The sequence below is a fragment of the Pantherophis guttatus genome, chromosome 2 (genome assembly GCF_059756535.1).
Source record: "Pantherophis guttatus breed Tessera chromosome 2, ASM5975653v1, whole genome shotgun sequence".
NCBI classification, from domain to species: Eukaryota; Metazoa; Chordata; class Lepidosauria; order Squamata; family Colubridae; genus Pantherophis; species Pantherophis guttatus.
This window is the reverse complement of record NC_142064.1, coordinates 29,804,774-29,830,000: the sequence shown is the minus strand read 5'-3', so window position 1 is coordinate 29,830,000 and position 25,227 is coordinate 29,804,774. Positions and strand designations below refer to the sequence as shown.

The window sequence follows — 25,227 nt, the reverse complement described above, 5'->3', positions numbered from 1 at the left end:
TAGAGTGCAGTACTGCAGGCTACTTCAGCTGACCGCTAGCTGCAGTTCAGCAGATCGAATCTCACCGGCTCAAGGTTGACTCAGCCTTCCATCCTTCTGAGGTGGGTAAAATGAGGAGCCAGATTGTTGGGAGCAATATGCTGACTCTGTAAACTGCTTAGAGAGGGCTGTAAAAGCACTATGAAGCGGTATATAAGTCTAAGTGCTATTGCTACATCTAGCAAGTCTACTCATATCCTTTTCAGAGGATAGTTCCTGAGTTCCAGAGATGGGATGTCTCTTATGTTCAGAGAGGTATCTTTGACACATATCCTCCCATTCACATTATAGGCTGGTATTGCATCCAGTTCTCTCTGCTCTTTCCCCAGCAATTAATGAAAGCTGATAGTACAGCTGCAGAGGCTCACTTGTTCCATATCCCTGTTATTAAAACCATCTCATATTTTCTTTAGAGAAGTACTACTTTTGATCCTCTTGCCTTTGATCATCTATTCAGTAAGGGTCTTAGGAAGACTTGTGTGCTGCTTCCCAAATATAAACTTGATCAAATTCCCCAAACCAGTCAGGACCAAGCAACTATTATGCAAATAGTGGAACTCTTAACAATCTCTGAAACTTTCCATCTGCATTTTCCCCATCTTTCCTCAGACCATTGTTTTTCTATTACTATTAATGATGATGTATTTTTTGCATTTTTGGATACCTTAAGGACAGGAGAACATTGTGCAGCAACCAAAAGGATGGGCTGAACTTGGTTCATGTATGGGGTTGACCCATGGTTCATTAAATAAATTACAACTGGTTGAGTTCATTTCCTATGCAAAGCTTAATTAGGAAAGTGTTTTTTTTCCCCCTCTTGACCAAAGGCCACATTTGATTTTTGAGTTACTGTATGTACTCAGGGCTGTGTTCCAAAACTTAGTGGGTTGGCCAAAAACATACATTTTAGAAGTAAAACATAATTCTACCCCTAAAAATGATCCATATCACATTAAAAATTAGAATTTGGAGAAAACTTGAAGATCTTTGGGATTGTAAACTGTAGTCATCCTGAATCCACCCTCATGATATAATGCATTGTTCTTCATTCGGAAGAGGCAGGTCTCTTGTTCTAGCAATTTACCATAATCATTCTAGCTTCTTGGAATTGAGCTCTCTCTGTAGAAAATCAGACTGAATGATATTATTTAACACAGGACACAGAAGAACAAACACCCTGGATTTGTACAACATGCTAAACACAATGTTGTATCAAAATAGCTGTAAAATGTTTAAAATTTACCATACAATACACTCCCCTCACTCTCTCTCTTTGTGCGTGTGTGTCAGTAGTGGGTTGCCCCCGGTTTGCACTGGTTCTATAGAACTGGTAGTAAAACCGACGGGAGGCTCCGCCCACTGACCCTGACGTCATCAAAACGCTTCTGCGTATTCTTGCACAGAAGAATGCGCACGAGAGCGAAGAAAGCGCGTGGCCCCACTGCAAACCGGTAGTAATGGTAAGTAGAACCCACCCCTGGTATGTGTACATGTGTATGCATACGCCTTCAAATATGTATGGACTCTTAGTAACTGTCTGGAGAATTCCCTGCAGTTTTCTTGGCAATATTTTTTGAAGTAGCCTGTTGTTGTCTTCTTCCTAGGGTTGAGAGAAACAATAGCTAATCTTTGACTTATAACACCTTATTTAGTGACTGTTTGAAGTTACAATGGCACTGAAAATGTGGCTTATTTTCACACCATTTTCACACTTACACCCATTGCAGCATTTCCATGGTCATGTGATCAAAATTAAGATGCCTGGTGACTGACTCATATATATGATGGTTGCAATGTCCTGGGATCATGTGATCACCTTTTGTGACCTTCTGATGAGCAAAGTCAATGGGGAGACCAGATTAATTTAACTACTGTGATACGAACTTAACAACTGCAGCGATTCACTTAAGAACTGTGTCAAGAAATGTTATAAATGGGGCAAAACTAGTTGAGAAATGTATCAGTTAGGAACATAAATGTGGAGGTCAATTGTAGTTGTAAGTTGAGGACTACCTGTAAAAGAGTCACCTTGTGTGAGAGAAGTTAAATAAATTTAGGCTAAATAAATAAATGGACCAAGTCACCCGACTGGCTAAGGTAGGACAGGAGATCAAGTTTCCTGATTTTCTTCTACCAGTGTTGGCATGATTTAGACTTTTTCAAAGTATTCTTCCAGTTTAGAAAACATTCTGTTAAGGAATACCCATTTTCTACTCGATCTAACTTTTCACTATTTATGTATAACTAGCAATTTTCTACTCCATTTTCATTATCAAACACAACTACCTTTACCACTAAATTGCTCATAGGGTATTTTCATGTGGAGATACCCACTAGCTTTAAAATTAATTTCTAAATTGGTTTCCAAAACTGGTAACAGGTATCAATTTAGTATTCACAAGGAGTTTCAAAGTAGAATAAAATCTAAACTGGTTATTCTCTCTACATGGTCCATCCAAGCAACTTAATATTTTTTTTCTATTTTTTTTTTTTTTTTGCATTTGGTCTGCATTCGAGTCTTGACTCCAACCTTTCTTGTTTTATAACACATGTCTTAAGTACTCATTAAAATTGCTTTTATGTTTATTATGAAGTAACCAATTTTCTATTTCATATAACAACATTTTGGGGAAAATTTTATAGCATTCTGAATGAAAATAATCTAGGGGAAAAAATATTCATTCAGTTGACATGAATGGAAAATTGACAACAAGATGAGAAAATACAGAAAGATGTGGGCCATTTACACTCCCAGAAATGAAGGACAAATATGACACCTTTCTTATTTTTACAAATACTTCAAGATGGCGAACACACCCAGCACATAAAATATTGGCATGAAAATGATATTTTTGTTTCAGACGTATGGATTAAACCCAAATCTGTCTATGCATGCTCACAGCACAGTAATGACTATAAAACTAGAAACACGACTCCTTGAATTGTTTGCAGAAAAAAGATTGAGAGACTAAGTGAAGGAAACAAAGGGATGAGAAGTTTGGGTGTGGCTAAGTTTTGGTAGTTTAAGGATTTTGGGGGGAAAATCGTCACAGAAAAAAAGGAAAGAAACTTGAATAAAAGAACTACTGCATTAAAAGCAAAGGAGTCTTTTATGAAAGAGTATAAAATTGACCCCATCTATCAACAAAATGAATTAAAGTAGATATAGGAAAGAAGATTGATTTTTCAAACTCACACTAGAGAAGCAAGTCAGCAATATAGTGTATTTCCTATTTTAAGCTAAATGATGAATTGGATCGTGTAATATCACTTGAGTTAACACCATCTTTCTCACTTTCAGTCCAAACTGCTTGCTTCCTCACTCTCAGCAATTTCATATAAAACTTTTATCTGATGGGAATAATGCAAAATAGCACACTAAAAAAAACAAAAAACCCACATTAGTGTGCTTCATTGAACAGTTTTGCTTAATTACCCTGAAACATATATTCTAGACCCGTGATGGCGAATCTATGGCACGGTGCCACAGGTGGCACACGGAGCTATATCAGTGGGCACGCGAGCATTACCATAGTTCAGCTGCAGCGTGCATGTGTGTGCTGGCCAGCTGATTTTTGGGCCTTCCGGTCCCACTGGAAGTTGAGAAATGGGCTGTTTCCGGCCTCTGGAGGGCCTCGGGGGAGGGGGGAGCTGTTTTTACCCCTCCCCAGGCTTCTAGAAAGCCTCTGGAGCCTGAGGAGGGTGAAAAATGGGCCTACCGGGCCCACTGTGCCATCACATGCTAAAAGCGGGGGGCGGGGGAGGTGCAGGGGCGGGGTGCATTGAAGTATGGGTGTGGGCACACATGTGGGCAACCTCCCCGCACTCCCCCCGCTTTTGGCACGCGACGGCAAAAAGGTTAGCCATCACTGTTCTAGACTAACTAATATCCAGTTAGTACAAAAGAAATCCTATATCAAATATGTTTGGGGGGAAAATATTGTACAAATAAGCTAAACCTTCAGGGGTTATTGAAGGTAAGAGTGGGCAATTTTGGGCTAGGAATTGTGCTTCTCTATTTCTTTTAGACAAGGTATGATGGTTCCGAAAATCTGATTGAAAATTTTCAGGTCAAAACCAATGTAAATGACCATTAGAGCTTTTGAACAATGCTTTGCTTTCAAAGTTTGATAGTTGGCAAAGTTTGACAAAAATCAACATTTTCTATGGCCATAAATAGGCGTTCTTAAGTGCTGCCTGTTCCCAGAGTTTATGGGTGCTCTGATAGTTATTAACAGTAGCAATCAAACATTTTTATTGGTGTTTGTATGGTTGGGGGGAGAGTTGAAAATACAGGCTGGAACTCCACTATTCCTAAAACCTTGAAATAAATTGGAGGGTATCTGTGTTGTTCTGTTTGTTTGTTTCCTATTATTGCTGGTGGAAGGGAGTTATTAAGTTATCTCTTGAGCTAGTACCGTTTCTTGTTCCACTATGGACATGGCTATGGGGGGAATAATATTCTAGTTTTTTAGCAACGTGTGCCACCTGAACTATACCACCAATAGGGCAGCTACAGTAATAAAATGTTCTACTGCCATTCTAAAAATACTTTCACTGATTAATTTTATCTTCATCCATGAAGGATAAGATCTGCAGAATCTAGCGCCTGCAGGAATATCCTCCTAGAGATTAGGACTGAAATTTTATTTTAAAAATAACATTCTAACTGACTTAGCGTTTAATCTAATGAGTAAAATAACCTAATTCTGTTGTGTTTAAGTAAAAGTAAATACCTTATTGAGCTACGCTTGATCCCTGGTGATTCCTTGAATACTGCCATGTGGTTTTCCTTAAAACTTTACAGAAGCTGATTGGTGTCGTGGTTAAGGTAAGAAAACCAGGATGCTCTGAATTCTAGGACACCCCCCCCCCCTTAGGAATGAAAGTCAGCTGGGTGACTTTGGGCAGTCCTTCTCTTTCAGCCCAACCCACCTCACAAAGTTGTTGTCGTTGTAGAGAAAACAGGAGGCATGATCATTAGATATGTTCATTACATTGGGTTATATATAAAAAAGCAGGATAAAAACCTAATAATAACGTACACCTTTTTGTATTATGTGTAATTTTTTATCCACTATGATAACTAAGATATCTTACTTTGGCAGAAAGGTGAGATAAAAATGAATACATGAATTCACAAATAACAATACGCTTCATGCAAGTCAGCCTAATTTAGTGCTGTGAGTTGAATGTATTTTATCACTGGCTTCATACTGTAGGTTTTTGAATTGGACTTCAGGCCTTGGCTAAGGAACATAGTGATATAAACTTTGAGAACAGTATCTTTAGTTCAATACACTTTCTTTTTATCCATCCCTCTCTCAGTTGCCCAAAACTTTCATAGTTCCTGTTCCAAAAATCGAAGACCATATACCTAGTCCTCAAATGTTGAAAAATACCTCCCACCTTCAGTGTGATTGAACATGCTGGCTGTGGATAATTCAGCAACAGTTGGTGCAACATCAGTTCACTTTAATTCAGTTTTCGCCATCCTGGGTGCTGTCCAGATAAATAAAGTTTGGGTCTCCAAATTCTCTTGCTAGCAGTAGAGGCCTGGAGTAACTTCTAGGATTTAGGACAATATAATCTAATGTTTGAAGAACAAGACATTCTCCAAATAATTTATTTCACTTCAAATATTTTCTGTTCCTGTTTATCATAATAAGTGAGTTTATATGTGTGTGCATCTTATTCCTCATAAATAATTCCATTGCTTGAAACTGATTAAAGTTATTTTCCTCCTAAATGACCACTAGAGGGAAACCTTGAATTACATGATGCTTGTATTTATTTTTTTGTTAGCACTGCAACATGATCTGTCCACTTAAGACTTCAGCTATTCACTTAATGTGAATCCACCCTAACTTTTGAACTTCTTTTGACTCTACCTTCTGTAAAATGCCGTATGACTGTTTAATAAGGCACTATCAGAGTGGTGTGGTCACAATAATTTAATACAGTTTTGTATCCAATGTTGTAGAGCTCAGGATCTTTATTAGAAAACCTGGTTAAGAGTAGGCTTCTCTTTGAAGTCATCTATTTTTGACATTCAACTCCAGTTTAATGATAAAGACCATGAGAAAGAGGGGACTATATGTGCCCTTGAAGCTACTCTTGAGTAGCCCACTAAGGTAGGAAGGTTACTCTGTCACAATCTCGACCCATCATGGTATTTGGTGTATTTTAATTAAATTATTTGTCTTCATGATATATATATAAATTAGCACATATGCACTTTATGCATACTTGTGTCTACCATCTTAATGGTGCATTTGCTCATTTTTTTCAAACGGCCACTCTAATGTGATTCCAAGCAGAGAGGCTTCCTAAGAAATGGTACACCAGGTATAACAAGGTTGGAGACGTGACAATTGCAGCTTGTTTTATCCTCTCTCTTGTCATCATCACCCCTTATCTTAACTGCTGACTCACCCAATTTGCTGCAATAGTTACGGCATAGCAGGTAGGAATGTTACCTGCTGTGACAGGTATATCTGATTACTGTATCTGAATTTCAAGGACCATGCATCTGAATCCTCCCCATGACAACCTAACATTAGAAGCCCCGGGGCTTCTGTGTGTGTGTGTGTGTGTGTGGATGTACAGTCTGAGATATAACTAAAGGTTTAGATTGCAAATGAAAGTGAGGGGAACTGGCTACATTTAGCATTGAAAGGTCTGGGAATAATCTGGTGACATCCTTCAAGTGCCTGAGAAGATGCTTCACTCAAGACAGGAGGCCCGTCTTCTATCATTGCTGAGTTCAGGGCATGGAATTCATAGGCTGCAAAAAAAAAGGTCTATTGGACTGTTTGGAGCAATTTCCACAATGGAAAAAGCAGTTTCACTGTGGAACCAATTACCAAGGAACTGGTGAGCTCTCCTTTGCTGGATGTGATCAAGCAGAAATTGGATAAACATCTCTCAGGGATGTTTTAATCTGGATTCTGGTTTGAGCCAAAGGGTAGGTCTGATACTCCTGTCCAATTGTAAAATTCTATGGCAATCACATTCTCTTGCTTCAATAAATCAACTAGTTGTGGGTGCAGAAGCACTTGTGAGATATTCACTCAACTCAAGTGAGGCACCCATTATCCACAGTAATCATGTGCTTCCACTTTTTCTACTCTTTAGCACTGAAATGAGGCTCCCCTTCCTCTCACATGTACAAACCAAATTCACAGATGACTGTTAAGTGGAAATAGCACAATGAAATTAGTAAGATCAATACAAATAGTTACACCAATAAAGCAATTAAACCAATAGAGTGATGTTAAAAGACCTACACAAGCAACATGGTCCATATCTGACATTTGAAAAGAAATTCAAACTTAGGTCATCCCAAGTGGGGGTGCTATAACCAGAGAATCTGCATTTCCAATAATCCCCAGCTAAACTTCCAACAGTAAATGTAGGAAAGGCTGAGCGAGCCAATAAATTTCATTACCTATAAGAGACATTTTTTATATATATTAATAACAAGTGCTGATATCAGTTGGAAATATATCAGCACAAACACAAATTTAGCTGAATCTAAATATGAATCAGCAACATCCACCAACAAAATCAGAAACAAAGTTCTGCTGAATCAAAAAAGTAATTATCATTAAACAGTAAAACTTTCTATACTATAACTTTCCAATCTATTTTACCGTACATATCTTGTCCGGTTCGGTTTCATCCAACATATTATTCTAGTGTTCTCAGGGGGTCAAATTTCAAGTCAAATATAACTTTCTTTGCTTTTTTTTTCTGGTATGGTAGAGGAAAAACAAACTTTTTTCTCCACAAGTTTCCATTCAATATTATGGAAGAGCATTTGCTTATCTTCAAAGATGGTAAAGATTTTGGTGAAATTCTCGTAAGAGTGAAGGGCACTTATTTATTTATAAATTGATCAAGGGGTATGTGAATATGTGAACATGTGGGTATATGTGAATCAAATCTTTTGTTTTTCCTTTTGCAATTATCTTTATAGCGAGCTGCTTTAATAAAACCCCACAGAAAAGCATCACAACATAATTCCCTCTATTGGAATTTTTAAGTGTGAAGTATGGGTCATTAAAGAGGTTTCAGAATGACACTGAGGTATAACATGAAAATCATCAAAAAAAATTTCCAACAAGAGAGTCAGCTCAAAGTCAGTATTAAGAGAAAACTGTATGAAATGTTCAGGCAGCCTGAGGCTAAGATAGAAGAATCTTCAATCTGAAAGGAAGAGAATTCATGGCATGTGCTCCATGCTGTCTGTGTTTTGACATGCTTCAACTTGCTTGTCCAGTCACTGCCAGTACATAATCTTCGGGCTCCTGATCGTGTCTTTGCTAACTTTAAGAAGTTCACTGAGGTTTATGCATTTCATCCTCCCATGTTTTCATGAGAGCTTTTTTCCTCAGCTTTTATGTGGATTCCCTGGGAATACTTATTAGGCTACTTTGAAGAATAGGATATTGCACTAAGCAGATCTTGGGTCTGATCCACAATTTCTTACTTTCTATACAGCTGTAGTTTATTTTGGTCACCATCCCTTCCTTCAAGTTGTGACTTTCTCATAGAGTTTTACAGCGATCATGTGAGGTGGGATTTACCAATTGTTGCATGAAGAAAACCTTGAGGGAGGCGGAGAGCTTTTGACTTGTCTCCTTGTGACAGGAAAATGCATTATGTTGATGATGCATTTGAAGTGTTTTTGATGACCATGTGTTCAACTGTGAGAAATTTATTGTTTATTTTGTTTGGCGCAAACAATAAAGTGAGTTTTCTTCCTTTGAAATAAAATTATTTATCCAACACAAGGAGTGAGGTAAGTGACTATCTACTCCCAGTCTTAAATCTTAAGTAGCTGAGATCATTAATGTCCTTTCCCACAATATTTCAGGAGTCCACTTTCTTATTATGAGATCCAACATGCCCAGTTAATTGAGTTAACAACTTTTTGTTTGGAATTGTCATGTCTTAATTTATTAATAATGACACTAAATCCTGTTTCTGAATAAACCAGTTACTCAGAAGTCATGAACTTTTCTACTAAGGGAAACAACATTCAAAAGGCGAAAAGGGTAGGGACTCTGGATCTCGGTGGGAAAGCTGTTCCATAGGGCAGGGCTGCTATGGGTAAGGCTCCAAGGTCCCACCCAAATACATTGTTTTAATAGAAGGACTTGGAGTGTATGGACAGATACCCTCAGGGAGACAAAAAGCTACATTGTGCTAATATTAAGTTCATTCTTGAAGAATAGTTCCTTGTGTAGCCTAAAATGATACTATCTATACATAAGAAAAAATATCAGAAATTTGAAGGAGTAGGAAAAGTAACAGAAAGATGAGTAGAAAGATGAAAGATGAAGGCTCTTTAATCACTTATAGATTCTCTTAGAACCCACTGGTTAAATACGTTTTTATGGGATTAGTTTCTTCTTCGTATTGGTAGGAGTACATAGTTAAAGGAAGGGAAACCTGACTTTTCCACACTATACTTCCAGTAGTTTCCATAAACAGGGACTATTCTAAAGTTGGAACTAGGGTGCAAAAGAATTGTTCAAAGCCATATAGTGAGGAAGATTCACAGACAGAGTTTTTTTTTTCCTTCTCCTCACCAATTCTGCTTCTTTTCACATAAAAAATAGAACCCGTACCTCATCCCTATTTCAGGAATTCACTGCTCACATGTCTTACTAGCCTTCAGACTTTTGCAATCAGACAAGCAATGTTATTCATTAGTGTTTCAGTTAAGAACTCAGATTGGGGAACCTGTTTTTTCCTGCAAATAATGTACTTTGGACTTGTCATCTAGAAATTAGCTGATGCATATTTATGACCCATAAATGCCAAATATGCATATGACACACTGAGGTCTTTTATCCGGAAAAGAAAAGGAAAGCCAGGGCTGTCTGAGAGAAATGGAACCTTCATGCTAATACTCTTTCCAAGCAGTGGCTATGAAATGTCAAATCTAAAAATAGTATTGTCTGTCAACATGACCGATAAATACCGGAATATGCAACTCCAACTAAATTGGTGAATCGTTATATTCTTGTATTGAAGAGCTAGCATATAGTAATCCTGCCTGACCCTAACTGCTGTCTTCCAGAAGTGTTGGATGACGACTTCCATCATTTTGAGCCATCAACCTGATAGCTGAGAATGCTGATGGCTGTAGCAAAACATCCCAGCAAAGCACCAGCTGGGGAAGACAGGTGTCAAACAAATCTGACAATCACTGCTATGATCTCAATAAAAGGGTATTGGGGGGGGGGACCTTCAGTGATATGTATACAGAGTTATTACCAGAATGATTATCACTTTGGGCATTTCAAAGTATATTAATGCTAGTATGATATTAAACATGGATTTGATTTGAAAGAAGAGTTCCTTGTTACTTCATCATGCATAAATCTTTATTTTAGCTTTACAGGAGCTATCTATGATGCTAGTATTTAGTAAGGTACTTTGACACTAAATACACTATCTGGCTATAGTTCTTTGCAGTAGTTATCAGTTGGATAATTGACTGATTTCCACGTAATCCACTCCTGGGAACCTATAATACAGTAACAAGTTTTATACAAATATGAAAATGCTAATTAGAATGTTATGTCCTAAACTTTGGAGTACCTTTAGGATAGAGTATTATCTGGCTATAGCACAATTGTGGAAAACAGATTGTATGCCAACATATCAGGAAGTAATTCAAAAAATCTATACATGCGCAGAAATGGATAAATTAACTCTAGAATTAAAAGACAAGGAAGACTCAAAATATTTTATAGTATGGAATAGATGGTATAAGTGGATAAACCAAAGGAAAAAAGGGTAAAGACAAGAATTAGGGAAAATGCAAGTAATAAAAAAATGCACTGTCAGATAGATAGAATAGGTAAATAAGTCACTGTTTGTATATTTGTATATATGTGTTTATATAATCACATGTATTTAGTTGGTTAGTGTAATTGTGGATTGAAAATGTAAAGTTTAAGAGTGAGAAAATTTGTATATTTTCTCTTTTTTTTTCTTGTCAATATTTTTAAATTCAATAAAGTTTGTCTTTTTAAAAAAAGGATAGAAAATTATTGCTTAATTTAAAAAAAAATCAAATGAGATATAGATACAAATTTGGATCTTTGCAGTCTTGGACCATAAATTGCTCACACCTACTCTAAATCATATAGCTTTTATTTCTCACCCATATGTTATGGATTAGATTTTAATTGTTTCCATGTTGTTGTTTTTTTTAAAAAAACTTCGCTCCCATTTTGATATCATTAAAAGTGAACTATAGGATATATTGCAGCTGAATTATTGTTGTAGGTGTTTCTGATTGTGTTGGTGCATTAAATGAGTCATTTCTACCTATTTTATGATTGCTGGAGTGATTCACTGTATCAGTATTTTGAAAGCCCGGAAAAGAAAGAAGCAGAAAGGTCATTTGCTTACCTTTGAATTCTAGATGCTGAGAACTGATTCCTGCTTTATGTTGTGATATTAGTGCCCCAAACAGCAGCAGTATAAGTTCAACAGCTGAAGTAGATGGCAATGAACAAATTGAAATCAGAATTCTTTGTATTCAGTGTATTTCCAAGTGAAAATTTCACTTGATTTATCAAGTTCACACATTCTGGGTTTATGTGAGAGAGGTCATGTTTCTCTCAGACAAATGGTATTGCATATGTTGCATATTATCTATAATTGATTACTGTGCTCCCAGAATAATTAGTAATAACTTTGTGTGCATGCATATGCACACCCATGAAATTTTCATTTGTTTTTGTTTAGAGTGGTCTACTAATTATATCTTACCAAAGTATGTTGCACACATTTTTATGTTTGCAATTCATCTGTTTGATCCATGTATAGATTTTGTGACTGAATTTGAAAATTAAAACTGCATCCAAATGAATAAAGGAAATTACTCTCTATGGAGGGAGATGCAAGAATGAGTCAATATGTACATGTATCCAAGAACATTTGTTATGACAAATTGATGTTGGCTTATAATGCAGTCAGACTTAGGGACATGAGCTGCAGTCAGACCTGCATATGGATCATGTGATTCAGCTAAAGTTCAGGACTATAAGCTGATGAACAAAATAGTCATGTCGGTATGCTTTAATATCTTGAAAGTTTGTACAGAAGACAATTAAAGCCTGAATTGAGAAATATGAAAAATCTTGTATTTACATGAAAATTAATTCAAATTAATTTGAAAATTTAATTTTCAAAAATTAGTTTTAAGAGTTTATATTCCCAAACTGTTGCTAAAATAAAATAATGATTTCCAGTAATTGATGTATTTTTACACATTTAAAAATCACATTTTCCATTGATGGTACCATTAGAACTAGATGAAAATCCTTCCAAATTTATCAGTAAGTACAGCCTTTTAAAAAATAAAATTGCTTTGTCCAGTCTTTCTGTTGTGTAGTGCTGTCTAGTCAAGTTTGGTGAAGTAGTTAAGCATCAGGCTAGAAATGGGGAGACCGTGACTTCTAGTGACCGTGACTTTTAGGGGAAGTGAAGTCATCAGGGTGGCTTTGGGCCAGTCATTTTCTCTCGGCCCTAGGAAGTAGACAATGGCAAACCGCTTCCAAAATCTTGCCAAGAAAACTATGAAGACTAGTCCATATAGTTGCCAGGACTTAAAACTAATTTGATGACACACACACACAAAAATGTCTATCATTGTATTGTTTCCATAAATTATTCTGTCATTTCTCAACAATTGGATTTGCAAGCTTTATGAGAAAATAAAACCAATTGGTGGTTATATTCTAGAACTTTAATATATATCAGCTTACTTGTAACAGGTATAAAGGTAACCAGGGGATGGAGTGTTTCAGATTATAAAAAATGGTAGGCCCTCTTTCTCCATAATTCTTAATGGTGTTAATGTTGGTATGTTGAGCCTTACCTTAAATCAATCAATAGCAGATAAGAAAAAAGTTAATTTGAATCAGAAGTTGTCTCATGTTTGGTTTTGGTTAAATTATTAGTCAACCAGATTCTGAAAATGCCACTGATTGACTGATTATATGCCATAAAGTTGGTGTTAATTAGGCCTGGCTACATAATTTTCACCATGATGATCTGTCTCTAACATGGTTTCTCAGGTCTTCCAATAGTGGACTCATCATTACTATAACAGAGGAGTCCTTGATACTCTCTGAGCTTGATTCTTACAAATGCTACATTATCAGGTAACATCAGTGCTACAGAGGAGAAGGGTTTGCTCTCTGTTTATATGCAGTGGCTCAGCCTGTCAGTGTTGGTGGAAATGTTGTTTTCTTCTTGGTAGTAGAAGAAGAATAGGCTTGAATAGGCTGTTGTTTACTGTTTGATTGTTTGTATGAGTTGGTAGATCCTTGATTGGGGTATTGTTTATAGCTTGATCCTGTTTTTATCTCTTATTTGGCAAGGAAGTGTTCTGGGTTTTTGTTTCATTTTTAGCTTTTTGATTATCTCTTTTGAATGGTGTGTAAATTGTTTATGTGCCTGTTGATGTAACTGAACTCATCCACTGGCCTGTTGGTTATCCGTCTTTTCTCTTCCCTTCCACTTTTTTCAACTTTATAGATTTTGCTAGAGACCTAGATATTCACATAATATGTCTACAGTAGGATAATTTGAATCTGGCCATCTGGGCTTTGAGTGAGAATTCTAGATTGATTTGTTCAGTGATCCAGTTGTTTTGTTTTACTGGCTGTCCATGATGTTCTTAGGAGTCTTCTTTAATACCTAAGTTCAAAAGCATCAATACTCTTCCTATCCCATTTCTTCAGTTTTTGTAAATATAGTTACATCACAGCATCTGAATATCTTTTCCAAGGCTTTCACAACTCCTGTACTCAGTGTTAATCTATGATATAGTCTGTGATGTATTTCAAACCTTGTTCAGTCATAAGAAGCAAGTTCTCTTTTTTCAGAACTGGCAAGATCTGGCACCACAGAACACTTCCAAAGCAAGTGTTGACTGCAGTGGCCAAGCTACTAGTTATTAAGTCTGCATTACTATTAATCTTCTCATCGTTCCTATCACCCATCTCCTCCCACTTATGACTGTAACCTTGTTGCTGGTATCCTTATGATTTATATTGACTGTTTCCTAATATGATTTGATTGCTTAATTGTTCCCTATGACTATCATTAAGTGTTGTACCTTATGATTCTTGACGAATATATCTTTTCTTTTATGTACACTGAGAAAGTATGCACAAGACAAATCCCTTGTGTGTCCAATCACACTTGGCCAATAAAGAATTCTATACTATACTATACTATCTATACTACATTTATGTCTATCTCTCTGGCCAATGGTGGAGCAGGGACCTCTGAACAATGGCAGCCATAACCATGCAATCAAAGCCTTGCTCTTTTTTATATATGCCACACAGGACATCTGCCTAAAAAACAAGCAGAATTTCATGGACTTTCCCTGCTTCCCCCCCACCCCCTTGCACACAAGTGCTGTAATTAAGCCCTGTCAGAGCAGATTGTGTGATATTAGACATTTCTAGGAGAATGTGGATGTGGCTCCTTATTCTGATTGTGACTTTTCACCCAGTTAGTTTGACAGTGCTGCCAGAATCATTAGTAAGATCTAACTATTGGTAAAGTTAATGAATGACTGGATTTATCACATGTGATATAGTATTCTGGTAAATGTATGAGTTGTAACTGTTTTTTTTATCCATGGCAAGATTTTGTAAAAGAGAAATCCTTCTATCATGCATTTTGTCACAACTATTTTCAAAATTTCAGGCATGCTTTCCAGCTCCAAAAGGCTGGGAAAACTTATGTTAAAAATGTAAGGAAAACACAGAGGAAAAACATACTAAGTCTGCTGTCTGGTAGAATTAGGGAAGTAGGGATAAGGAAGGTGAAGAAACCTTTATAACCTTGTAAAGAAGTAAGAGAAAAAAAGAAGAAAAAGAGGATAAATTGGGAGGTTGTAGCATCCAGTAGGGTAGATCCCACAGAGGACATCTTATTCAAAGCCTCCTCAACTTTGGAATATCGCAGCATTTCTAAATGAACATGTAAAAGAAAGAGACTCTAGAAAGAGTGCAGAGAAGAGCAACAAAAATGACTAGGGGACTGGAGGCTAAAACATATGAAGAATGGTTGCAGGAACTGGGTATGTCTAGTTGAATGAAGAGAAGGACTAGGGGAGACATAATAGCAGTGTTCCAATATCTCAGGGGCTGCCACAAAGAAGAGGGAGTCAAGCTATTTTCCAAAGCACCTGAGGGTAGGACAAGAAGCAATGGGTGGAAACTAATCAAGGAGAGAAGCAACTTAGAACTAAGGAGAAATTTCCTGACAGTGAGAACAATGAATCAGTGAACAACTTGCCTCCAGAAGTTGTGAATGCTCCAACACTGGAAATTTTTAAAGAAGATGTTGGATAAACATTTGTCTGAAGTGGTGTAGGGTTTCTTGCCTAAGCAAGGCGTTGGACTAGAAGACCTCCAAGGTCTCTTCCAACTCTGTTATTCTAAATGACATGTTCTAAATGAGTTCATAATTAGAAATTCACATCTACAACTTAAAACTGAACCAACTGAATGGATATGAAACTGCCATTAATAGTTATAACTATCTAATCCTCCAATAGTAACTGGAAGGAATTTTCTTTTTATGGTCTTAAAAGGCAGATGGGGTGAACTGCATGTAGCTTTGTATACAATGATTTTTTTTTTATATTTGAAAAATGAGTATTTGTACTGTATACAATATTTGGCTTTTAAATACTATGTAACAGGCGAATAAGCAAAAGTAGCCTACGCAAATTGCATTCAACATTTGTTTCCTCCAGGTTGTAATGTAAATATTTTATGTTTAAGTTCCGGATGATTATTGTGCAATATTAGCACTACTTGAAAATCAAGTTAAACTTTCACTTCCTTTTCAGTGGATTTAGCTTGTATATCTTTGTTGTGAATAACCTGTTCATCATTTCAATGCCATCCCAAAAAAGCTTAGCTTGGTGTTTAATGGTGTGTTATAATGTTTTTGCTGTTAACATTGAAAGGTGCAAATATGGTTTACATATTCAGTAGGTTTTAAAGTTCCTTAACTATATATATATAAACAGGCACTCATTGATGATAGTGAAAGGTTGACATCTCCAATTCTCAATTATAGACAAAAACATCAAAAAGACAAAAATCACTTCCTAAATCAGGTTGGTTTTTTAGCTTGACCAGATAATTGTCTTAATTTTTATTATTTACTTATTAACCATACAGAATTTTGTTGTGGCATTGTAAGAAATGTGAAGGTTCCAACTTACATGATCTTACCCGGTCAGAACTTTTTGTGATTTCAAATCAAAGTACAATCTTTAATTCTGGCATAAAATATAACAGTTAATATAAATGTGATAGTAAATTGTATTCCTAATATATGTTATTCATCATTTTATAGGGAGTTTTTGCTTTATCAAACCTGGGCTCGACAGCGAGAATACTTTTGCAAAAATTGAAACTTCCAATTCTTCCTGATGGTGAATAATACATCCAAGATATGTGCTTTTCATCAGTTTTTGTAATGTCATAATATTCTAGAAAAAAAGAAGATAAAAAAACAAGTTTCTATATGGTCTAAATGTAATGTTAAGTATAGGGATTCAATTAATTTTATATTAAAACTACATTTATCTTATTTTTTTCTTGTCTTATACTTTTTAATGTTTACTTTATTTTAATCATACTGTGTTTCCCCAAAACACTTATGTCTTATATTTTTTTGAACCCTGAAATAAGCGCTTGGCCTTATTGCCATGCGCTCAAAAGCTCGATTGGGCTTATTATCAGGGGATATCTTATTTTGGGGAAAACAGGGTAATATATGCACATGAGTTACTATATAATCAATAGTGTATTTTGCTGTAGTTGTTAAAATTCACACAAACGCTCTTATATATTGCAGTTGTTGCAGTGTGATCCAGGTACAACCTCTACTCAGTGTAGGAATCCACTACTACATCATTCTTAACTGCAGTCTTTAGTGAAGGAGACCACTTCACTAAAGTCTCCACTTCCGGGGGCAGCCCGTACCATTAGGAGAATTTTCTGAGTACAATCCAAATTGGCATTCTTGTTACTTAAACTATCATTGTTCTTTCATCTGGAGCAATTCAGAACAATGTTGCCCCATCTTCTATGTAACAGTCCTTCAGATACTTGAAGGCAGCTATCTCTCTGCATTGTTCTCTCCTCCAGGCTAAACATACCCAATTATCACACAATTTTTTAAGTTTTCATTCCAGGCTTCTTATCATATTAGTTATTCTTGTCTAGATAGGTCCTAATTTGTAAACATCCTTCCTAAAATGTGGTGCCCTGGAGGTGATATTCTAGGCATGATTTCACCAAGGCAGAACAGAGAGGAGCAATGACTTACCTTCATCATATTGTTATATTTAAGCAAGTGCAGTCTAGGCCTACATTTGCTCTTTTCTTTCTTATTTTCTTCCTGCCTGCCTGCCTGCCTGCCTGTGTCGTTCTGTAGCATGAGTGTCAAACTCACGTTGTTGTCATGTGACATATCGGGGCTTTCCCCCCTCCTTTACTAAATTGGGCATGGACGTGGCCAGTGTGTGACACATCCGGCCCACAGGCCAGGAGTTTGACAGACCTGTTCTGTAGGTTCAGATTCATCTTATATTACCAAATATAAAACCTTTTTCTAATGTGTTGGTTTCCTCTATCCTCTATTTTTATTTTTTTCCTACCCCAATTAAGGACTTTGCATTTGTCCAGTTGAAATTTGATGTTTCTGACACTTGCTCCAACCGTTCAAAATCCCCTTGAATCCTGTGAATTGCAGCTCTTGGTGTTTTATAAGTTCCTGGAAAAATCATGGTTTCTTTTGTGAATGAGTCAAAGGAGATCCAATTTCCTGCTTGTTTTTGTCCCACCAAAGGCATTTGTGGAAGGTGATGAAAGGTTGGTGCTTCCCTCCAATAGTGTGGGAATTGCCAGATAGATCACAGAATTAGGTTTCTGATCTCTTATGTTGCCTTCCGTGCCATTGGCTTTAGGCCTATAAACAAGGTTGCTATGACTCACTTCTCACCAAACCAAATAATTTCAGGAAGATATGCTAACTGTAAATATTTGAAAGAAGTAAAACAAGGTTTTATCTATCAATTAACAGGATGTCAGTTTCTCTGACATCATTATTTTCTCTTTGTTTGTTATTTGGCTCTACTATTTTATGTAATATTTATTTGAATAATTTTGTATGCTAAGATAATTTTCTGTTTTGGAAGATAAATTATGCAGTGATTTGACTTTTATTGTTACAAATAATAGCTTTTGTATTATATCAGTATAGACAAGATGAAGGCTGTAATATTTTACAAATATTTAAATATTTTACAAATATTTTATATTTGAGAGTAAATGTTACTGAATTAAGTTGTATTTACTTCTAAGCAGACATGCATCAATTATAATATAATGTGGCTTTATGGTTCAATGGAGCTTGAGACAATCTGTGTGAACTATTCATAGGTATGGGGAATTTAGTGTAGGAAGATGAAGAGGAACCATAGCATATGGATGAAATAATTAGCAAGTTCCACTGGTGTGTGCCAGTTGAATAAAGCCAATATTGGTGTCATTAAGAAACTATAGGATGGTATCACCATTCTTGGACAACTCTTAGTAGTGCTCAGAGTCACTATAACACAAAGTTTAATTGCATGGAGTGTACCTACATTGCATAAGAGGCACTTTCAAGCAGAGACATCCCAACAAGCTGCTGTTTTTATCAGATTCCTAAGAAAATTCTTAGTGCTTTGGTTTTCCTACAGATGCAAAAACAAATTTCTGTTTCCTCTGTCTACTTTTAAAACAAACCTATTTCCTGTTATTGTAGATACACACATTCCTCTTACCCTGATTTGGAGGATAAATGAAATTGAGTTATATGCATCAAGTTCCATTGCAAATATATTGCAATGCCTTTCTCTACAATATGTTTAACCTGGTTGCAATTATATATATTTGTATAATTTACTGAACTGTAAACTAACAAAATAAATTGAGTTCATACAATGTGTTGAGCCACAAAAATCCTAAGATTAACAATAATCTTAACTAAGATTAATAATAAGTAGTTCCAGCGTGGGCATTCATTAGATTTTCAACTGACCTGGATAATTGTGTTTTATGAACACAGCCTCTGATACTGAATATTAGCTTAATATTAAGACATACTGCTTCAGGTCACTTATAACTCAATTTATAATTTAAGTGGCCCTCCTACTATTTTCTCTGGTACTGACTGCACTGCTATAATTGCTGCTGCTACTAATACTAATCCTATTTGGTTACACTGAATTGTATCTGTACAGAACAGAATAGAACAGCAGTGTTTTATGTGGCATCTTCTCTATCCAAATATTGGGAGAAGAAAACCAAACAAGAAGAAACTGTAAGCAATTTTCATAAATCTTTGCAGGTAAAATTGATCATATTCATCTCAAGTTTGACAATAATGCTAGACTGGTTATCTGCACCTCATTTCAGTTAGACTTTTCCCAGAATGTGATACTGAGAATGATTTGGTTGTTTGTACTATGCCACAAACTAGATAGTTGTTCTTAAAAAAAAGAAACAACCAAGAGGACTTTCTGGACTATTTGTCGCAATTGAGGTTTGAGTGCACTATTTTGCAGTACTTTTGATTCTTCCAGTCAGGACATGTCGTGAAAGCGTTGATGGAATACTACTGATTGATTCTAGGTCAACATGTTAGTGATATCCAACTCTGCTTTTCCTTGTTGCCCAACTGCAAGGGAGCAATTACTATCCTCCTGATTATCAGGAGTGTTTGTCAACATCATGTCTGGTATGTCAAAACCTTTCTCACAATATTTAACTGCATGAGTTGGAAAAGCTGTTTTGCTTTTGCCTAATTTCCTTTTATTTTAATGCTAAGATATCTCATTAAGTTGTATCGAGAGCCAGTTTGGTGTAGTGGTTAGGGCAGCAGGCTAGAACTGTGGGAGACCAGGAATTCTAGTCCTGCCTTAGGCACGAAGTCAACTGGGTGACCTTGGGCCAGTTACTATCTCAGCTTTAGGAAGCAGGCAACAGCAAGCCACTTCTGGAACCTTGACAAGAAAACTGTAAGGACTTGTTCAGGCAGTTGCGAGGAGTCAGTACTGACTCAAAGACATGCGTGCGCACATACTTTGATCTAATGACTTGGGTGAAAATATTAGCAAAGCTGTGCTAAAACAAGAGAAACATTCATCTTATCCAGCATCTTAGCTTTCAAGAGTTGCTAAGAAGCTTTTAGGAAGCCAGCACTGTTTTTGAACATTCTGTGATCCATTTCTTTTAAAATGGAGATTCATGCAGCTACATGGGTAAATATCCTCTGGCAATTTTATTACGACAGTGTAGGAAATTCTACAAATTGAACACTATTTTGTTTTGAATGGCTTGAATCTAGTCCTAATCAATTTCATTGTTCTAGCCTTGAATAATCAAGGCTAGAATTCTCAAGGGAGAAAGAGAGGAGAGTTTTTGTGGGGGTGGGGCAGGGGCTTCAAGTCAGTGTCAGTCCTGGCAGTTGCCTAGAGTAGCCCCTGAAGTTTTGTTGGTGTGATTTCAGAAGTGGTTTGACATTGTCTTTTACTTAGGATAGAGAGGCCCATGGTCACCCAGTCCACTTTCTCTATCCTTGGAATAATCCTATAATTATTTCTGACTTAATTTTATTGTAATTCTAAACTAAAGCTTATATACTCCACCTCTATCTCTTTTTCCCTGCTAGTCACAAGAAAGAGATCAGTGTTTTTCAGTTCCATTTTAAGCTAACTGTACAGCAATCTGTTATGCTCATGCATAGATCTGTGCTTAATATTAACTATGGTTTATGAAAACAAGATAGCTTAGAAATCACAATTTGAACTTGGAATGTTTCCCTAACCTTTTTGTCTGGTTGAAACTTGAATGATTCTGATTAAAATTTATTGAGATCTGCATTTCAGCATTGGAGATGCAGCCGGGAGTGAAAGTGGTTAAACCAATCTAAAAATAAAATGGAGGAAATTTGCAAAGTATGCAGAACTTGACAGTTTGCCTGAAAATAAATTAAGATTACTTCTTGGCGCTCAGGATGTGTGCTTCTCTTTTAAGCCATAGTTAAGACAAACTGCAGTTTGAGTTTGAGCATAGGCATAATACCCTGTTTCCCCCAAAATAAGACATCCCCTGATAATAAGCCCAATCGGGCTTTTGAGTGCATGGCAATAAGGCCAAGAGCTTATTTCAGGGTTCAAAAAAAATATAAGACAGGGTCTTATTATCGGGGAAACACGGTATTCCTCCAAGCAGTTTGTGGCTGTGTGAAAAGGCAATGGATAACTTCCAAGCTAGCAATTCATTCACATAACAAAACATCCTGGGAGGTGGGCAGAAATTACTGTAATACCTGGAACATTTTGATTGCTTTATTCACAGTTTTGAAATACACTTTTCATTTTCCATTTTCATTCTGCTCTTCTCATTTTTTTTGTACATTATGTTTTTATACTGGTTCTTGTTTGAAAATCCCAAACCATAACAGAATTAAGCCAATCCACAAAAGAAAATATATGGTGATTTAATCATTAGGGAAGACCAAGATATTCTGAAAAAGTTTTTAAAAGGTTCCTAAAGTACATCATGTTTGGCATAGTACAGAGGACAATGATACTGTAGTTCCTGATCCCCCCCTCATCACCCCCCCAATCTCCTTCCCAGGTGGCTGTGCAACTCCTTCAACACAAAATTCCCTCCACTGTACACTTGGAAGGAATGTGAGAAAGACTGCAATTCTAATCCAAGAATTCACAACAACCCAGCAATCCTGTGCTACATGTATTAAGAACTATTTGTTCAAAATATGTAATGCAAGGTTAGGTGCTCTTCTTGCAGCAGGGGCGGTAGTTCATAGAGAAAGAAAAGGGGAAGGACATGCCTGACATCAGCTCCCCTCCCTTCTCCAGAACGAGAAACTCACAGATTGGAAAAGAGAGCCCAATCAGGCAATCATGCCAAGATTTTAGCCCTCCTCCTGGCACTTTTTTGTATACATATTCAGGAGTCACTCAAGCAGCTGCAGCATATTAGTTCCAGTAGTTTTGACAGGCGCTGCCACAGGACTGCGACTCGGTGCATTGTCCCTTCGCTCCGTGTTCACTTACCTAGCTGGCAAGAGTGAAGGCTGTTTGGCAGCATGGACTTGTCATGGAGAAGCAATGCCTGATAGGTTCGGTGGAGGAGTTTGCTTGTTTTTCTTCTTCCCTTCCTCTTCTTTGCAATTCAATATTGAAAGCAGGCAGCACCATGTTACAAGCCGAACAGGCTGAATCAGAGGTGCAGCTTGGCACAGTTCCTCAAGACTGAATGAGCAAAGGATTTTTTTTTTTCCCTTTCCAAGGCAGCCAAAACAAATATCACGTTGCATTTATAGAGATTTCGTTAATATAAGTTGCTTTGGAAACATGGCTCAGCAAACAACAAGCCCAGACACCTTGATTGTACCTGAAGTTGACAATACACACTGTCAAAATCCATGGCTTAACGAGGATCTTGTGAAAACCCTGAAGGAAAACCTGTTGCAGCATGAAAAGCTCAAGATATCCCAGAAATCTTCATCAATTTCACCGAAATTGTCACCCATCATTTCTCCCAGAAATTCGCCAAGGCTGTTGCGCAGGATGCTTTTGAGTAGCAACATACCAAAACAGCGCCGGTTCACTGTGGCACATACCTGGTAAGATCTGAATTGTACCCTCCCTCCCCTCACTCTTTCCTTTTTTTTTTTTTTGGATAATGTTGCAGTTTTGTAATGCAAGATTCCTAACCCTTCCTCTCAAACTCCTGGAGATAAAGACCAGATTTGATACCCTTAAATAGTAGCAATAGTAGCAATAGGAATTAGACATGAAATCTTGTTCCATTACAGTCAAACTACTTCTGATATTAAATTGAGTGAAGCGAATGCTGCTCCAGGAAACAGGAAGGAAAAGCAGCAGGGCTGCCAAAACGGCATTTACTTTTTTTGTCGCTTTCAAAGGACACTTTGTTCCCTTCGTCAGCTCTCTGGAAGATTTAATTTATGTGAAGAGCATGAAAAAAATTGAAAAAAATATTTATCTGACTTACTCTTAAACGATGAAATGATAACATCCTTTTCTTCCCCTCTACCATGTTAGGTGGGCATAGAGGAACAGTGTCTCATATTGCAATTGCAAAACCTCTTAAAGAGGATATTATTAGATCTACCTCTCCATCAAATATAGATGGAGGAAGAGATGTAGAGCAAACATGAATTCCAGGCAGCTTGTTTTCAGATAACTGCTATGAAAAGGGGGGGGGACCCCTGCTTTTTCAATAGAAAAATCTATTAACTGCATTGTAATTGTGAACTGGACAGAATTAGTGTGATTCGAATGTATAGATGAATTTATCCATTGCTGAACTGACTGCCAGATTATTGCACTTATTTTGTTTCTAGTAAAATCTATTCTGAGGGGTTCTTGGTGGTCTCTGAGCTTGCTAGTTTTCTTGCAGGTATTTCATTACTGAAACTAGGTAAGATCATCAGTGCTAGTAAGGAGTTTGCTGTTTGCTGTCAGTTTATATTCTGGTGTCTTGCCCTGTCAGTGTTGGTGGAGGCGGTCTTAGGGATTCTTTGGTTGGGCTGTTTACTGTTGGCTTCTTTGGCAATTTCTTGATCGGGGTATTGTTTATTTGATTGTTGGTCTGATGTTAATTTTGGAGTTAATCTGTGCTGACCTGGGTGCTGATTGCTAAAGAAATCTATTCTTTAGCTATAACTCTCAGAATCACGTATTGGCTTCTCTAACGAAGGTTTTGATAGCTTTTTATAATTTTGCATGTTTTGAATTTTGTTGTCTGGATTGTTTCTTGGAGCAACTAGAAGAAACATGAAGCTGAAAACGGTATTGCAATAGGAATGGAGTAATCTCTGTATGCTCTTCACAGAACATTACTTTTTCACGTTAATATTCATGTCATTAAAGTGAGGAAGAATGCTTTGGTCCACAGCAGGTGTGACCAACAGACTGCTTGTGTCCCCATCTTATTTTTTGCAGTCTTTTACAACTCTCAACTGTGCACCTAGAATGCGTGACACATTTGCAGATTTTTTCAGTGCTACGTTTGTGGGGATCTTCTAAAAGAAAACAATGCCTAAAGAGGTGTGTTGAGCCTTTGATAATTTCAGTGCTCCCAAAGTCCCCAAAAACAGATAAAATAGCTATAAAATTTGATCCATCTTTTCAAGTAATTGTCACATATCACCACCATCTGGTCCTAAAAAGAGAGAAAAAGACAAAACTCTTCAGTCATGGCTAAAAAGGGTTGGTTACCAATAGATTATGTACTGTCTGTCACCCAAGCTATGATTTTGCCCTAGTTTGTTAAATGAGCCGCAAATCCTTGGTTTGCATAGGATGTTGAGCAACAAGCTTGGTTTACAAAGTACAGTAGCTGGCGTCCTGCAACACATAAAGCTTAAATCATACAAAGTACACTATGGTTTAGCATGAATGTGGAGCTGGGAATGCAGATTGCCTCTCCTTGCTATAAGGAGTAACAAAAGCCAATGCCTCCTTAAGACACTCAGTACATGTTGAGACTAAACAAATCCCTGTTGAGAAGTGCTTCAATTTATGTAGCTAGAACTCCTTGTCTATTATTGAATTATGATTGGGCATGATCACAAAATATATGAATTATATTTCTTTGTTGTCACACATTTTCAAATCTTTTTCCAAGTACCAATTAGGATACTTCTTATTTCATCTTTTTCATACCCTGGCAATAATTCTATTTCTTTCTTTCTCTTTCTGATGGAAATTGAGACTATTGGTATCTAAAAAATGGAATTCAGTATGAAGGGATGGGATGTTTCCTTTGGGGCTACAATTACTAGCAGAATCACTGATGGGAGTTGAAGTATGTTTCGTTTGGAAAACATCAGATTTGGGAAAGTTACTCTCGATCGTTCTTCCATTTGATGAGAATTAACATTCATACATAAATGTTTTGGACTTAATTGTAGAATGATCAAGGTTCCTAGATCCTAATAATCTTGTAGTACACATGTCAAAAGGAATTTTGGGTGGCGATACTTACTAACTTCAGAGCATGTGAC

General features: G+C 36.8%; 1 protein-coding gene across 4 annotated transcripts in view; it reads left to right on the top strand.

Moving 5' to 3' along the window:
- Positions 1-25,227, top strand: part of PDE4D (phosphodiesterase 4D) — a 706,231-nt gene that overhangs the window by 294,048 nt on the left and 386,956 nt on the right. Inside the window, exon 1 of one of the 4 annotated variants that reach the window (XM_034440935.3) lies at positions 21,361-22,818. The exons of the other annotated variants lie outside the window; for them this stretch is intronic. Within the exon in view, the coding sequence (XP_034296826.1) occupies positions 22,547-22,818 (272 nt within the window). The 5' untranslated portion in view covers positions 21,361-22,546. Of the gene's footprint in view, positions 1-21,360; positions 22,819-25,227 lie in introns of those variants that run through there. 4 annotated transcript variants of the gene reach the window in all.